Source organism: Neovison vison, chromosome 4, assembly GCF_020171115.1.
Source record: "Neovison vison isolate M4711 chromosome 4, ASM_NN_V1, whole genome shotgun sequence".
NCBI classification, from domain to species: Eukaryota; Metazoa; Chordata; class Mammalia; order Carnivora; family Mustelidae; genus Neogale; species Neogale vison.
This window is the reverse complement of record NC_058094.1, coordinates 153062797-153081065: the sequence shown is the minus strand read 5'-3', so window position 1 is coordinate 153081065 and position 18269 is coordinate 153062797. Positions and strand designations below refer to the sequence as shown.

At 37.3% G+C, this 18269-nt stretch overlaps 1 protein-coding gene across 2 annotated transcripts in view; it reads left to right on the top strand.

Moving 5' to 3' along the window:
- Positions 1 to 17902, top strand: part of SEMA3D (semaphorin 3D) — a 202989-nt gene extending 185087 nt beyond the window's left edge. The window contains exons 17-18 of one of the 2 annotated variants that reach the window (XM_044245928.1): positions 5557 to 5696; positions 13531 to 17902. In XM_044245928.1, the coding sequence (XP_044101863.1) occupies positions 5557 to 5696; positions 13531 to 13956 (566 nt within the window). In that variant the 3' untranslated portion in view covers positions 13957 to 17902. Of the gene's footprint in view, positions 1 to 5556; positions 5697 to 10374; positions 10926 to 13530 lie in introns of those variants that run through there. The other variant, XM_044245929.1, reaches the window with a different exon arrangement.
- Positions 17903 to 18269: the final 367 nt, after the last annotated feature.

Genomic DNA, 18269 nt, shown 5'->3' with positions numbered 1-18269 from the left:
GAAAGCACTTCCCGCGGAGGGTGGAGACAAGTGACTCATCATATCCTGTTCCTGCTACAACCCACCACACCCAGCTTTACTCACCATCGTCATCACTGTCCCCGATCGATTTTTTTGTCAGGGTCTCCAGCAGTTTCCACCTTGCCAGATCCAATGGCCAATTTTTAGTTCTCGTTTTTACTTCACGTCCAACTCTCTCCTCCTTGGAACACAGTCTTCGTTTGACTTCCATGCAGGCACGTCCTAGAAACAGACCTTATGGTCCCATGAGAGCTGAGTGCTTATTATTTAGGAATTTTGTGAGCTGGTTTTAAGCCATCCGTGGATTGATTTCATGTGTAGTAGTAGTTTTTGCAGTAGGAAAATGAACAAGAACTACTAATCAGGGCTTTTTGTTTTCAAAGAGATGTGTCCCAGCGCCCTAAGCCTTCATGGCCCCACATCCTTCTGGCTTTCCCCTTACTGTACAGGCTGTCCTTCTGAGGGTTCTTCATCTGTCTTTTTCATCCCACTATCTAAACAGAAAATCTCTGCCTCTTCACTGCCTAACGCCATCAGTTTCAATACGGTCTGAGGCAATTCGCTCCCAAATCCAGAGTCCAGTTCTAAACCCTCTCCTGTGTGCAGACTTGTATGACCTGCATTCCCAGCCAAGAGCCCCTCTTAGATGCCTCATAAGCATCCCAAATTATATCTGAGAAAGAATTTGTGTTTTTTCCTAGACTTTATTGTTCTGCAGACCTTCCCATATTAATACATAGCGCTCCCACTCACTCAGCTGCTTAGGGACAAAAGCGGCTAGGCGTCATCTTTTTATTTTTCTCTTCCTTTCACATCCTAGTACCAACCTCTCAGTAAGTCCTTATAACCCTATGGCTGCGTCTGCTCCTACTTCTCATTCCCTGCGTACATGTCCACTTAACCCAAACCCCCACCACACCTCTCCCAGAGCTGTTTATTTGGTTCCCCTGCTTCCATGCTTACCCCTGGCCAATCTCTGTTCCACTTGGTAGCCTGAATGACCTTTCCAAAAACTTCCGCTTCTAAGAACAATTAGAAGAAAATCCACAGCCTTTACCATGCCTCCAGACTCTGCTTACTCTAGCTCCTGGCACGTGCTCTGAGCCCCTCTCACGCTCGCTGTTACATGGCTCACTCACCGGCTTTCTCTTTCTCGAAAGCCCCAGCCTTGTTCTGGCTGCAATTAGACTTGCACTTGTTTCCTCTATACCTGAAGAATTCTTTAGGTACTGTGTCCACATAGCTCCATCTTCACACCATTTAATTTTATGGTTAAAAATGTTCATTTCTCAGAGACAACTCTTCTGACCATCCTGTCTGAAATACCTTTCTCCCCATTCTACCTCCTACTCTCTGATCTGCTTTATTCTTACTTGTAGGGCACAGCACGCCCAAATGCTATATTCTTTTTTTTTTTTTTTGAGCTACTTTTTTTTCCCAATTTATTTATTTTCAGAAAAACAGTATTCATTATTTTTTCACCACACCCAGTGCTCCATGCAAGCTGTGCCCTCTATAATACCCACCACCTGGTACCCCAACCTCCCACCCCCCCGCCACTTCAAACGCCTCAGATTGTTTTTCAGAGTCCATAGTCTCTCATGGTTCACCTCCCCTTCCAATTTACCCAAAAGCACATACCCTTTGGTGATTTTGTCTCTGTCCCTGGAACGGATACTGTGCCGTCGGCACACAAGAATGTTTGGGTAGTTCATGGTAAAGGGAAGCATGCTTAGCAAGATGGCATTCAAGCTGCACTATGAGGGGAAAGACAAATTTTAAAGCACACGAAGCACCAATAATTAAAGTCAGAAAGACCTCACATAGGTTCGGCTAAGTTTGTGAGTTTATGTGTACCCTGCAGCTTATAAGGAGTTGTTTCATATTTCTAAGGCAAAGCATTTTTTTAAAAAAATAGAATTGACACCTGTAGAAGAGAAGCCAGAGACAGAGAATCAACTGTGGGAATTAAAGTTAAAGGTATGAGGGTATTTACAAACTATTTGCAATCTTAAGGAGATTTTTTGGTTAAGTTATAACTGACATATAACATATTAGTTTCAAGGATATAACAATAATGATTGGATATTTGTATACATTGCAAAATAATCACAATAGGTGTAGTTAGCATCCCTCACCACACATAGTTGCAGAAAGAATTGTTTCCTTGCGATGAGAACCTTTAAGGGGTCCTCTCTTGGCAACTTTGAAATATGGAATACCATGTAATTAACTATGGCCATCATGCTATATATTACATCTCCCGGACTTACTTATGCCTTTTGACCCCCTTCGCCCATTTTGCCCACCTTCCACCTCCTGCTTCGGGCATCTACCAATCTATTCTCTGTATTTGTGAGCTCAGTCTTTTTGTTTGCTTATTTTTAGATTCTGTATATAAATGAGATCATGTGGTATTTTTCTCTCTCTGACTTACTTCACTTAGACTAATGTCCTCAAGACCTATCTCTGTTGTCACAAATGGCAAGATTTTCTTCTTCTTTATGACCGAAAAATATTCCATTGTGTAGCTGTCTACCACATCTTCTTTATCCATTCATACTTGATGGTACCCGCTGCTGTTTTCATATCTTGGCTATTGTAAATAATGCTGCAGTGAACATGGAGCGATACATCTTTTCGAGTTAATGTTTTTATTTTTTTCAGGTAAATACCTAGAAATGGAATTGCTAGATCATATGTTAGTTACATTTATCATTTTTTGAGGAACCTCTAAATTGTTTTCTATAGTGAGTGCACTAATTTACTTTCCCACCAGCAGTGCACAAGTGTTTCCTTTTCTCCACATCCTCGCCAACACTTCTTATTTCTTATCTTTTAGACAATAGCCAGTCTGACAGATAGGAGGGGACACGTCACTGTGGCTTTGATTTGCATTTCGCTGATGATGAGGCATGCCGAGCATCTTTTCATGTGCCTATTGGCCATCTGTTGTGTTTTCTTTGGAAAAATGTTTATTCAGTTCCCCTGCTCATTTTTAATTGGATTATTTGGGGAGTTTTGCTATGGAGTTGTATGAATTATTTATATAATTTTTATGTTAAGCCCTTATCAGATATATGATGTGTAAATATTTCCTCCCACTTAGTAAATTGACATTTCATTTTGTTGATGGCTTTCTTTGCTGTGCAAAAGCTTTTTAGTTTGGTGTAGTCTTACTTGTTTATTTTTGTTCGTGTTGCTTGTACTCGGGCATCAAGTTAAAAAAAATCATCAGTAAGATCAGTGTCAAGGAAATTACTGCCTATATTTTCTTCTGGGAGTCTTATGGTTTCAAGTTTTACATTTACGACTAAAATCCATTTTGAGTTAATTTTTGTGTGTGGTGTAAGATAGTGGTCCAGTTTCATTGTTTGATGTTTGGCTGTCTCCTTTTCTCAGCACCATTTGTGGAAGAGACAGTCCTTTTCCTATTGTATATTCTTGACTCCGTTGTTGTGAAATATTTGACTATCTACATGTAGGTTGATTCCTGAAACTCTCTATTTAATGTTCTATTGATCTGTGCCTATTTTTATGCCAATACCATACTGTTTTAATTACTATAGTTTTGTAATATGGTTTGAAATCAGGGAGTGTGACACCTCCAGCTTTCTTCTTCTTTATCAAAGATTGCCTTGGCTGTTCGGAGTCTTTTATGGTTCCATCCAAATTTTGGGATGGTTTACTCTTCTGTGAAAAGTGTCATTTGAATTTTGATCGTGATTGCATTGAATTTTTAGATTGCTTTGAGTAGTATGGACATTTGACAATATTAATTCCTTTAATCCATGAGCATGAAATTCCTTTTCATTTACTTGTGCCTTATTCTCTTTCTTTAATGAATGCTTTATAGTTCTTAGTGTGTAGGTGTTTCACATCCTTAGTTAAGTTTATGCCTAGATATTCTTTTTGTTGGAATTGTAAATGAGATTGTTAAAAATGGGAACTGTAAAACTCAGAAATGAAACGAAGATTATTGGTAACAACAATGAATTCATTGCTTGTCAAACTGATATCGTGAGGACTTTGTGTCAAGGGGTCACTGCTTTTACTTATTGGATAAAGGATTCCACATATTCAGCTATTTCACTTCTCTCCTTGATTTCATTAATGTAGATTTTACTGACTTGACCGGTTCTTTGCTTGAATCAGTCTAATTGAGTTTCTCTCCAGTCCTGGCCTCATCACCTTACTATCAGCCTGCAAACTCCGTGCTTTGCTCAGGAGCTTTTTTTCTCAGGAGAATGGCATTTGTTGCTATGAAATAATGTGTGTCTTTCTCTTCTGTGATTGACACTGTGATCTTTCTGTGCATTAGGAATTTATTAACTGTGAAAATCATAGATATAATCTATTGAATTGGCAGGGATCGTGGATATCTTACAAGTTTCAAATGGAATCCACACATTTTGAAGGTTAGAGGAGGTTAATTCATAATGGTGTCAGGACGCCTGACTTAATCATTGCTGGTAAAACACAAACAAGTTCAAAAGAAGTTTCTTCAAAGGAAAGTCTAACTCTTGGATAAATGTGCATTCATGCCATTTGCTGATAATTTTGTCTGCTTACATTTAGGATTCATAGAGGTCCCTTAAGCCTTACTCTTCGTTTATGCCTAAAATGCTAAGTAGGCCCATCTGCAGAATTGAGACATCTGAATATATGATGAAAAAGTGCATGTTTGGGCCAGGCTGAACAGCCGTCATTTTTTATTTGATCAAATTTGAGCTACAGATCTTAGATCACACATGGGACACAGCCTTTGGCTACTCTGGATGGAATGTATTTCAGATGGTGCAGTTGATTTACGAGAATAAGGTGTCTGAGACACTGTTCCTTTAGCATCCCATTAACTGTCTTATGGCAAATGCATGTTGGGCTTAAGTATCCCTCTTTGAATAAAAGAAAACTGGTTTGGTTTTTTTTGGTAGATAATGCAGATAACGTCCACATTCAGAGTATTACAGCATCTAGCTCAATAATCTAGCTAGAAGCATCTAGGTCAATATTATCATTATAGAATTTTATCAAGTATAGACCATTGTACTTACTTTTTTGATGTTAAAATGTCTTCATGTTATATGGTCAGCTCTGTGGATCAATTCACAATAGAATTTCTCTTAAAGGATGAAGTAAATTCTTCTTCTCAAACTATCCACAAAATTGGTTTCATTTTATTACAAATTAAAACATGTGAAGCATTGAAAAACACTAAAGTTTTATTCAGTTCAGCTCAGAGAAATAGATTCAAGGTTTAGAGTTGGGTCTTATGAATTCTTATTTGAAAAAAACAATTGCAAATTGTTAATATATTCATGAAAGGTTAAAATTGCAGTGCAGGGATAGAGTTTTAAAAGTCAATCTATTAGATAATATTTGACTCTTAGGTAACAATATTATATTGTGAATTTCCTTTTCTTTAATATTGTATATGAATCTTTCCCCCATAGCATCTGTTCTAAATCAGTCTATTTTCCCATTGCTTTTAAAATAAGGTCAAGGTTAATCTCCTATTCCATGTTTGCTTTCCAGGCATTAGTCACGAAACTGCTGATGAAAAGGTGATTTTTGGCATTGAATTTAATTCAACCTTTCTGGAATGTATACCTAAATCCCAACAAGCATCTATTAAGTGGTATATCCAGCGGTCAGGAGATGAGCATCGAGAGGAGGTAAGTTAGTAGTCACCAAAGAATGATCACATTGAGGGAAATAGTGTAAAAGTTAAATCAAGTTTTGGTTGAGAGAGATGTTCAATGTTTAGTGCCATACAGTATTCTCATCACTATTTGATAAAAAGGAAGATAACAATTTATACTCACTAACATGAAACTTAACAATGCATAGGAGATAAGAATAAGACAACTTAATACAGATACATTAACAAAGTATATTTAAAAGATGATTGAATTTTTATGAGAAATTTACATAATTTTTTTCAAAAATTTTTTTCTCATTGATTGTCTATATTATAAAACAATTCCCTGATCAAAAATAAGAACACAATATTTTCCTCCACAGTAAGATAAGATAAGGACTAAATTCTAACTCAGATTGTGTTTAATTTCTATCATAAAATAAAGCAGGTTGAATATGTATAACAATAGAAAGATCTATCTTTGTTCTATCATATGGACAACTTGGATAACTAACTGGACATGTACCTTTTCACAGTTATATATTGAAATTAAATCAACAGGGGAAAGTAACATGGATGTTCCCTTCATCTTTTTTTACTTTTTCTGTTTCAGTCTTTCTAGGACATACATAGGAATTGAAACAGTCACAGAGATTTTGTGAGGTAGATAGGTTATGTATGTTACTGAACTTAATGAGACGATTTCAGGTAACTTGAGAAATCCTGTATTATTATTAAAGGGCCATGAAACAAAGGGAAATTGGCAGGGTTTTTATTTTTCTCTTTCAGTGCCTAAGAGAAACCAGCGACACTCATTACAGAGTTCTAATAGTCCCGATATTAAACTGAGGACAAGTTAGCGAGTAATTGAATGAACTTGGGATTCAGAATTAGATGTTTGATTGAATTCTGGTTCTGTGTTCTTTGGTAACATCACTGAGCCCATATAGGCCAGAATTTTCTAATGTGAACAAAATAAATACAAAAGTTACTATGAAAATAAAATGAGAAAATACAGAAGAGAATGTGAATTTCAAAGCAGAGGATTATTCACAAGTGTAAAATACGTGTATCCAATTGCAGATAACTCTCCATCAGGAAGATGTGTGAAATATGAACTAGCACTGATCACATGTTCAGTTGACTGCTGAGGATAATGAGCAGGTCATGACTTCTCTAACACTTAGTTTCTCTGTCACATAAATAGGCAGACCAAATGCTCTAAAATACAGCCTCCTTGATAAGTCTGTAAACATTTAAGGGACACCCAGGTGGCTCAGCCAGTTAAGCATCTGCCTTCTGTTCAGGTCATGACCTTGGGGTCCTGTCCAGGTGGGCTTCAGACTTCCTACTTAGTAGGGGATCTGCTTCTCCCTCTGTTTCTCTGATCGCACCCCCCCACACACACACACTCATGCTCGCTTTCTCTTTCTCTTCTCTTGAATAAATAAATAAAATCATTAATAAAATAAAATAATGTATGTAATCAGTCGGACATTAGTATAATATAGTGGTTTTCAACAGCATTCGATTTTGCTGCTACACTGTCCACTTCTGGCAATATCTAGAGACATTCTAGATATTGAATAGATAGTCTAGATATTGAATAGATAGTCACAGCTGGTGGGAGGTGGTGCGGAAGCTGCTCTTCGCATCCTGTGGATAGAAGTCAGGGATAAAGCTAAACATTCTTCAGTTCACAATTCCTCACAATGAAGAATTCTGTTGTCCCAAACTCAGTGGTGCTGAGGTTGAGAAGCCTTGCAGTAGAAGGACCAAATTTTATCATAAGAAATTGATGTAAAGATGTGTTTCACTGTTACATTAGGGTGGTAAGACCTTTCTCTTCATCTGAAATCTTCAAGAACAATTTTTTAAGCTAAAATGTTGACTCTCTACATAGTTAAAACCAAGGGAATACTCCAGTGTTTGTTATGTCAGATTTCTCCAATAAAACTTGATGCTTCATCACTACTGACATCCATAAATTCTAAGATTATGGCATATCCACATTTATACTAAATGGTTATTTTAAGAGCCTCATTTTTCCCAATATATATTAAAGAATTTTCTGACCTGGAAGTGATTATGTAACTTTGAAACATAAAGCATTAACTTTTTATCAAAGAAATCTTGGAGGAATGTTTTCTGAATGTTTTTAACATGAAGATTTTTAGTTACAGTGCAATATTTTACTTCTAAATGTCCCAAACGAGTATTTTGATTTTACAGTCAATAAGTTTTGATCATCTCTCATCAGTAAAATAGAAATCTTTAATAATTATGTTTCTTCCATGGCAAATTTAATCTGACTTTTAAAAAAATATGCTTCTCTGCTTGGGGTAATCTCTTAGTTACAGATACATACATTTGCCTATTCGTGTTTGCATTCACGTCTTTTATCTTCCTGAAAAGGCAATACACTTTTAAGAGTGTATCACACAGTCATGGTGATACCATGCTCTATGAATCTTAATGGAGCAGAAATAGTGTATTTCACTTCAAAGTATCTTAGCTGTAATATTGCAACTGGTATTTTCATCTACATTGGTAAGTAGGTAGTTACACATTGTCCAGGATATGCGATCCTGCTTCCTGAACTGAGGAAAGGGGCAAGATCCAGACTAGATGTGAAGCACTTTTCCTAGCAGGCTACCTTCTGCTTCTGACCAAGAAGGTCACAGTTCGGAATCTTTCCCCTACTGAAAAAACCCCGGGGGAGGGACTAGACTCTACTGTGGCACAGAGGCTGTCACCAGCTTATTCTCTGCCAGGAGGAGAACATTTCCTCGCTGAGCTGTTTCACAGTTGGGTGCTATTGGGGAGGTCATGAGTCACTTATCTGCTGACTTCCTTATAAAGCTACTCTTGAAATTGATGATGTTTATGCTGTAAGTAGCAAGTTAATCGGCAGTCCCTGAGCTTCTGTTGAACTCTTGGGGTCTGAATGACTAGAACAAGTAATACCTTATGCCATTTGTGGTAATATCTTTTTGTGTGTGTAGCTTTTAAAAAGCATTTTAAAAACATCTTCAAATATTTGTATTTTTCTCTTTGTAGGCCCTTGTTTTATTGTTGTCCTTTCTATAATAAAAGCAATACAGGGGTGGCTGGGTGGCTGAGTGGCTTAAAGCCTCTGCCTTCGGCTCAGGTCATGATCCCAGGGTCCTGGGATCAGCATCGGGCTTTCTGCTCCGCAGGGGGCCTGCTTTCCTTCCTCTCTCTCTCTGCCTGCCTCTCTGCCTACTTGTGATCTCTGTCAAATAAATAAAATCTTAAAAAAAATAATAAAAGCAATATAAATGGTTTTGAAAATATAGGGACATATAAAGAATTATGCGCCCTCTGATGATGTCTATTCCAGCTTTTTTCCACTAACCATTATACTGTAAGCATTTTCCTTAACATTCTATTATAATACCATATTTTTCCTGGCCCTTACACCCGCTACCCTGATGTCGCAGTCACCAATGATTATTCCATGTTATTTAAATAACATGTTTCCTCTTTAAAAAAACTAGTCAGCTTCCTGATATCTAAATCTTCCTCTGCTTTCCTAAATGCTTTCTTAGGACAAATCTTTTGGGGTAAGATAGCTGAGTGAAAGGCTTTAATTTTCTTATGGCTTTTGATAAACAACTGTACATTGCTAATTTCTCATCAAAGTCACTGTATTAGTACATTTTCTAAACTTCTGAGGCAAAATTGTATATTACAACTTAAGAACATCATTACCAGTTTGATATGAAAAATGTCATATAATCCAAACATATTATGTAAATATCTATATTTTACAGATTTATTTATTTATTTATTTGGGAGTGGGGGGAAGGGCGGAGGGAAAGAGTGAGTGCGGGGCCTGACATAGGACTTGATCTCACACCTCTGAGATCAGGACCTAAGCTGGAACAAGAGTTGGATGCTTAACCAACTGTGCCACCCAAGTGCCCCTGTAAACACCTATTTCTTTGAATTTTAGTGACTGTGAATTTACCTTGTCATGTTTCTTAGCTGTTGGTTTCAGGTGTATTTGGTGAAGTGCTTTACCCATCATTTGCTTACTTTACATTGACTAAGAATACATTGATGTATTCATTAAAAATCATTTTCACAAGCCTTTTATATATTATCGATGTTAACATTCTTTTTCTTTTAATATTTTATTTATTTATTTGACAGAGAGAGAGAGAGAGATCACAAGTAGGCAGAGAGGCAGGCAGAGAGAGAGGGGAGAAGCAGGCTCCCCGCTGAGCAGAGAGCCCCATGCAGGGCTCGATCCCAAGACCCTGAGATCATGACCCGAGCTGAAGGCAGAGGCTTAACCCATTGAGCCACCCAGGCGCCCCTTGATGTTAACATTCTAATGTTATACATATTAGAAGTAATTTACTATGTTTGTTGTCTCCAAATTTTTTGTTCCTCACAAAGAAGAGTTTTATATTTCATGGAGACAAATCTGTAGATTTATATGTCTATGATTTCTCACTCATTATGCTTAGAAACTCTTTCCCCAATAAAACAGCAAATATATATTTTTTCTAGTTATCTTATGATGCTATTATTACCATCGCAATTTACATTTTCTATTTACATTTACTCAAAGGTACCAAATTAATCTAGGATTAGATATATACAAATTCAAATTTTCTTTTCTTTTAAATAACGAGTTGCTTCTGCACTATTTTTAAATAAGCCTTCTATGTTTGTTGCAGAGAAGAGCTATTCTTGAAGGCCCAGTCACTTCCAAGACAATGCAATACTTTAGCTCTGAGAGAACTGACAGGTGAATTATCTGCAAAGGAATTACCATTAGGCTGCTATTATCGGAGAGCAGAGTCCCTGACCTTTACCTGCTGCTTAGTACCTAAACGTCCTTTGTCCCTCTCCACGTTACTCTTTTCATTTTAAATGAATTGCCCTTCACTGAAGATCTACATTTAATAATGCCAAATATATTATCCTTGCTCACATTAGGCAAATGAATAGTCGACCTCAGTTCAAGCATGGTTTTGATTTAGCTGAGCGGTTCTTACTTATCACTTTTAGAGTGGAGAAAATTCCATGAGTTTAAATCAGTGGCCAGAGATTACATTATCTCTTTGTAAAGGAGCTGCATTTTCTAAATGGACTGTGCTGACATCTCACTGTCGAGATACAGTCTGCGGAATGTATCCTCTTCCAGCAGGGAATGAAAGCGGCACAGAGAATGGGAATGTAAAGTAGGCCAACGTGAATCAGCCTCTTCGTTGTGGCGGCACAGATTCCTGTCTCTAGATCGCAAAAAAAAAAAAAAAAAAAAAAAAAAATCCTACGAAAATATATCAATCCCAACTGTATTTTATTAGAGATATGATTTCAATCAACGCCTATTTTTGAAGATTCGGGTAGGGAAAAAAAAAAAAACAAACACTGAAATAATCTAATAAATAATAGATCCAGAAAGAAATTTATTAAAGCAAGTTTTATATCTATGGGTCCAAAAAAAAAAAAGAAAGAAAGAAAAACCAAGCGTTCCACGGAAGAAAGGAAAAGGAAAGGACCACACAGGAGTAAGGAGATGCCAGGTGTTTATGAAACATGGAGTCCTGTAGCCACGGACATGGCCTAGAAAGGAGGGAAGGGGAGCCGGACAAACAGGATACAGAAAGAGAATAGCAAGGATAATGATGAAGTGTTACATAATGTGTGTGAAATCAAAGTCATAATTTCTTCCTGTCAGGAGATTAAAGAGAACAATAAAAAGTCGTGAGTCAGAGCTGTGACAATCTCTCAAAGCCACATGAAGTGCAGTTGAAGCGTTAGCGGGTGTCCCAGTTACAAAAAGAGAATCTAGAGATGACATGGAACTGAAGTCACCCACTTTGACTGTCATGCTCATAACCATGGGCCATTTTCTATGAGGAGAATTACACAAATAAAGGCTTTAGAAAGTCACCTCTCGGCTCTGCCACTCTCCCGCAACACTGGCAGTAGTCTATAATGTTCCTAATAATGCTTCACACTTTCACCTTCAAAGAGCTTTACTTTTAACCCCCCAATGCACCATATGCTATGTCGCCAACTTGATAAATGGAAGACCAATCGGGGAAGATAAAGGAGTAATCACGCGAAGCAGAGTGCGCAGATAAGGACCAGATCCTTCGCTATGGAGTCAGCGTTTTGTGATCTAAGATGTATTTAAAATTTACGGAATAATGCCTACAATAAAATCATTTAAAGGAAAAGGTACATGTAGTGTGTTAAATGTGAGTTTGCTATCTCTGTTGAGGACTGGTCCTTGAGAGTCCTCCCAATTCAAGTTCACATTTATTTTAGGCACGAGGCTCCCCAAATCTCTGAGAATGTAAGTGAATTCAACATTAATGTGTATTACAGTCGCATTTTAAAATGCTTGGGCCTTTAGAATAAATCCATTCTTAAAATGAATAGTACCCACCCAAATCACCAAATGGGGAAAGTTAAGGGAAACAAACAAACAAACAAAATTCTGATGGTGTGGATTCAGCCTGGAAGGTGGGCAGGCTGGAGGCCATTCAGCCTCAGGAACCAAGGATCTGGGCCGTGACCTGCCTTTGGCCTCCAGTGATACCCCACCAGTTGCGTTTCTCCGGCATGGAGGGTGGTTGGCTGTATACTTGTTAGTTAACTGGGCCAGTAGCCAGAGATGTTTCTTTTCCTTTTCTCATATTTCCAGAATAGGAGGGATTTTTTCCTACGTATTTTTCACATAAAGATGCGGAGTTGAGTCCACCCACTGTGAATAAATTTAATTTAGCTGTCTTTATACCTCCTTGATTTCCGTCAACTGAAAGCCTACAGTACAGAGGCAGATGTGTAAACGGGGAAATCTTCCTGACTTCTTTGTTGTGGTTGTTGTTATTCTACTTAACACCGAGACCCTCAACAAAATTCCACATGAAACAGGGCTCTGGTGTGGGTAAAGAGGCCTTTAGGTTTAAGGAAGGTGGGTTTGCTCTTCACACCAGCCCGTGGGCCAGTCAAGCTCAAATGTTTGAGTTGTCTTTCAGGACTCTGGCTTCAAAGGGCAAAGAGCATCCCACTCCAGGAGGGGTTCTTTTTGTTCATTGAGTTTTCTCACACTTGAAATCACATTACTGTGTTATAGTATACCGAGGTATGGCAAATATTTCCACAAATGACATAATCTCAAGTATCACATGTACACACGGTATCAAAATTCGGTCCATAGTAAAAAGGGAAATTCAGCTTTAAATGTTGCTAACCTTCGGACTAGGGTCATACTCAGTTACAGCTCCAACACCCAAAAAGCTATATCCATGCTTTTCCATTAGACTGTTAACAAGTCACCACTTAAGAGTCTCCATATGCTATTCAGCTCGCTTATTGGGTGATATCCAGAAAACAGAGTAAATTCCTTTTGCACTCATTGTTCTATTTCTCCATTACAGGTGGTAGCATGTCCTAAAAGCTCTTTTTCTGCACAAAGGCTGTCAATGTCTGGCTCTAGCTCTGGAATTTAAATACCGATTGGTGTTCTTAATATACCACTTGGTATCTGAAATCTCTATAAAGATGGTTAGTTGATAGTTTCCAGTTTTACTTCATTGGTTTTTATAGCTTTTCATTCCTATTTGTAGACTGGCAGAAAACTAACTATATTCAGAGGTTTAGTTAGATAATAATGAGAGGCAAACATGCATCTTTGAGGGCTGTTACTTTAATGGAATTTTTTAAATTCTCAACTATGCATGATAATATTGCGCTTGATGACAGAGATGGGGATAGATCTCTTAGGTTCAACTAAGTAAAACTAGGTTTGCCTCTGTTCATTTGCTCCTAGCCCTCTCTGTTTTCCATTTATTACCTACATTTTTCCAATTCTGCAGTTGAAACCTGATGAAAGGATCATCAAAACAGAATATGGGCTACTGATTCGAAGTCTGCAGAAGAAGGACTCTGGAATGTATTACTGCAAAGCCCAGGAACACACTTTTATCCACACCATAGTGAAGCTGACTTTGAATGTCATTGAGAACGAACAGATGGAAAATACCCAGAGGGCAGAGCACGAGGAGGGGCAGGTCAAGGATCTGCTGGCTGAGTCCCGGCTGAGGTACAAAGACTACATCCAAATCCTCAGCAGCCCGAACTTCAGCCTCGACCAGTACTGCGAACAGATGTGGCACCGGGAAAAGCGAAGACAGCGAAACAAGGGCGGCCCGAAGTGGAAGCACGTGCAGGAAATGAAGAAGAAACGGAATCGAAGACATCACAGAGACCTGGATGGGCTTCCTAGAGCCGTGGACACGTAGTTGTCTTTTTAATTTAAAGAAAAGAATTCTTTACCTGCAAAAATACCGCCTTCTGTTTTGTGCACCCTGTACACTAACTCATAAGAGCTTTCCATGGAGTTTTGCTAGGGCAAAGCACATGAGAACAATGATCTGAATAAGACTATATATGGCGAATATGGCCTAGTAAGGGCAAATAATTCCTCTGAATCAGTTTTCCAAGAACTAAACACGTACCTGCAAAGTATCAGAATTATCCTCAAAATGGGGGCTTCACAGTTGTAAATGTCTGCTGTGCCGAGTTTTTGAATTTATTATGTGATGTAAATAACTAAGCGGAGTGGGCATCAAATTTGGTATTATGATAAGGGGCTCTATTTCCCTTGTATGGCCATTAAGCATGGACTTGACCATGCCGTTGTGCTGTATATGCGTTCTTAGGAACAGATACATCATTCCACTCTAGAACTGGCTACCCTGTGGTGGGACTTGGAGGGAAGACACAAATTCATACAGCTCACGCTATCAGCAGGAACTTTCACTCTTGGTGCAGGGTCCAGGAATTTGGAGAGGTGCGTTATTTCAGACCACAGAGGTTACATTCGGTGTACAGCAGCGTGACTTACTGAAGGATATAAATGTTCCTCCCAGGGCCCCTTGTGACTTGTCAAGAGTTAACAAGTTCACAGAAAGGAGTTGTTGCTCGATTATGTCTTTTTGGAATGTATACTGAGCTTACAGGGATGGAGCCCTTCATAAATATTTTAATAAGTGATGGGAAAACATTTTAATAAGGGAAACACTGTGATGTGTCCTGCATCCTAATGGGAAGGCCTGCAGATGGGATTTGTTAAGAGACAGAAAGGACAGTGATAAATTCTAGCTTTGGGGGAAATTCATATCCTCATAAAAAGGAAGAACAATCACAAACTGGGCAAAATGTTATGTAACTTTACTCACTAGAGTGGAAGTAACTGCCAGTTTGTAATCCATCTGTTAAAAAAAACTCCACCTTATAACAAACTGCTAGTGAAAGTCTGAGGAAAAGTAAATTTTCTAGATCATGAGAAGAATGAACACAAATTTATTTACAACCAATGGGATTTCAGTAGTACTTCCTCTCTCATTTTCTAAAATCTCATTATACTCTGTAAATTATTTCCATTTACTGCCTTTATTCCCTCCTGAATATTGGATTATTGGATTTTATTTGAGTGACTAGGAAAAGAACAATATATACATATAGAGAGAGATAGAATTAGGTAGACAACGGTGATGGGGAGCGGGGATATGTATTTGTTGAGTAATAGAACAAATGCAAAAATGTTGACAACGGAAAGGGTTAAATTAACTCTTTGACATCTTTTCTTCGCACAAGCTTTTTGCATTTCTGAGATTGTATGCTGTAATTCAAATAGCATTGTTTTAGTAATTTAATAATAAATAAGCCTAATGCATGTAAGGAAACCAAACTCACAGCATTAACATAAACATTCTTCACATTTTGTTCGCACTTTCAAATGTTTCCAATTTGACTCTCCCTCTCTGCGGACGTATGGTATGTTTCCTGCCTGTTGGAGCAGAACTCACCTTTCCTTCTTGGAACACGAACCCTTTGCCTTCTTCTGTTTTGCCTCTTCACGCCCTTTTTAGTGTGAAATGAAAAATTAGTCACTTCCTCACATGGAAGGCAGCCTTTCAGAAAACTGAATAGCAGACATTGCTCGTCTCGCATGCATTCTGCGTGTCTCGAAGGAAGAGCCTGTGAGAACCTGTGTGGTTAGAGGGCGCCTTCTGAGAATTTCAGTATCATGTCTGTGGCTGCCTTTATGTTCGGAATGTTCAGTCTTACATTCACTTCCTTTGCCTTGCTTACCGATCTCAGAGTAATCACAGGGCTGTACGAAGTTAGGGACCCCTTTTGAAATGATACCCGTGAATATTTGTGGATGTTTCACTAGATGGAAACCTTAAAGTTTTGTCTTGTTTTTCAAAGTGAACCAGAAACAATCCCTCTTTAAAAAGTAATGCGGAAGAATAGCTGTGGGGGATGGGGGGGAAATCAGGCTGCAGATTGCCTATCGCAAGGAAAGTGTTTGTGATTCCTGAACTGCTGGGTTTAAAAGTCCCAGGAACTCGTGGCACGCTCAAAGCAAATAGATGGTAACATGTTTCAGTTTTTAAGATTTCCTAAGATTTGTATATCAGACAGTCATGATCAAAGTATAGGTGACTTTGGAAAAATTACATGAAGCTCAAATGTTAGGATTGACCTATGTAATAAATTTGGTTTTCATCAAAATATGAATGCTCAAGCCATTTTTAATTACTCTTTTCTGATCTTAATTATTTAGATAAAATTTGGGTAACCTCTTTTACTTTACAGCTAATATTTTGGCTGCTTTGGATCTAAAACAGTAATTTATGATAATTGCTTAAAATATATTTGAAATATTGTAAATATTGAGTAAACAAAATGTCATAGAATAAAAAAACCATATGGGCAAAGGTTTATGTGTATTTATAAAGACAGAGGACATCTAAGCTACATTTAATTTTTTAACCTTTAATTGACTAGAACACTTCGATGGACAGTATGAATATATTAAGTCTAGAGATGAGATACAATATATACTTCCTCACCACTGAAGGTTTTACCAAATTTTCCTTGAAATAATGAAAAATGAAATTATAGTTAGTAGTTTTAGATATGTTTAAGAAATGGGCTATCTATGGAGAAGTCTTAAAATGTCTGCTTAGTCTTGGTTTCATATTTTTCTCCCCTGTTTTGAATACATACTTCTTTAACTTGCATATTCTCTCCTGCATTTCATTCCAGCTATTTATGCTGCTAAATGGAATCCTGCCTTTCTGCATACATTTACATTCAATTTATTGGGAATTTTAAGAGTTTGCTTAGAAACGAGGAGTATAAGTAATTAATTTATGTAGATCCTTTTTTTCCTCCAAAGAGCTCAACACACTACATTCATATTACTGAATAAACATTTCTGAAAACCAACCAAATTACTTAAGAGATGGAAAAACAGTCACAAAGAAATTCAGAAATTTGCAAAAGCTACAACAGTAGAAGAACTGCAGTCTACACCAGATCTCTTCAATCTGTTGGCTAACTGATGCTCATTTACAATATGCTGCCTACAAAATGGTCTTACTATTGAATTCTGCCTTTGGTCTATATTTCAGTTCCTTTATGCTATTAAGTTTTGTTCCTGCTGAATTGTATACTCGATTAAAAAATAAGTTTTCAGTGGCCAGTGCCTGTTTTTCAACATTATCAAAATTAAGCTTTCAAAGACAATTTTCTATTATCCAGATGGCCACAAAACATGAAGTTGCACAATAGCATTAATTAAACACTGATTATTTTAAACTTAAATATAAGCTATATTTCATATATATCATAAATACAAAGAAAAATTAAAACTGAAACAGCTTCTCTTTAGAATGTTACATTTGTCTTAGACAACATGTTGGAAAATTGATTAACCTTATTGAGAATAGACAGTTTAGAAAAAAAGAGATATTTCAAGTGTTTTTATAGAAAGATATACTTTTCTCACAGGAAATAAGCAAAATATTTAAATAACTTGGCTTACATGTGAGGTTAAAAAATAAGATCTAAAATTCCAGCATTCTACATAGTGACAGTGCAGACAGGAACATGCACATGACTTATACCTCTCATTTAAATATTTTGTAGTGTAAAGTATTTATGGTAAGTTTGAGATAGATGATTTTTGGGGGGAAGGGCAATAATCTATCAGTTAATCATGTAATTTAATTCTAATATTGTAAGTGGCTACCAATCAATTTCAAATTACAGTTTTGCTATTTTAAAAGAAATGTAGTCTTGTAATCTAAAATAATTGAAAATTGTCAAATGTATATTTTGGTTGTATTATAATAAAACACAAACATTAATGTTCTATGGTTATAAACAGAATGTTGCAACGTGTGTGTGCAAGATTTGTTTTGAAACCTTAAATATGGTAACCGGATTTTTGACATGGAATTGCACTAAATCCATTACCTAAGAAAAAATCACCGGGTAAACTTCAGTAAATATGTTTTGCACCATAAGTATGCAGTAATTTCTCTTATGAAAGAAAGGTATATATGCCTTTCCCCAATCAATGTAGTTATATAGCTACACTTTACTGCGATCTAAATTTAGACTTCGGCAGACTGACATAAACATTACCACCACAAGTAACAACTTTTTTTTTTTAAGGTTTTATGTACTTATTTGATAGAAAAAGACACAGTGAGAGAGGGAATACAAGCAGGGGAAGGGGGAAGGGGGAGGAGGA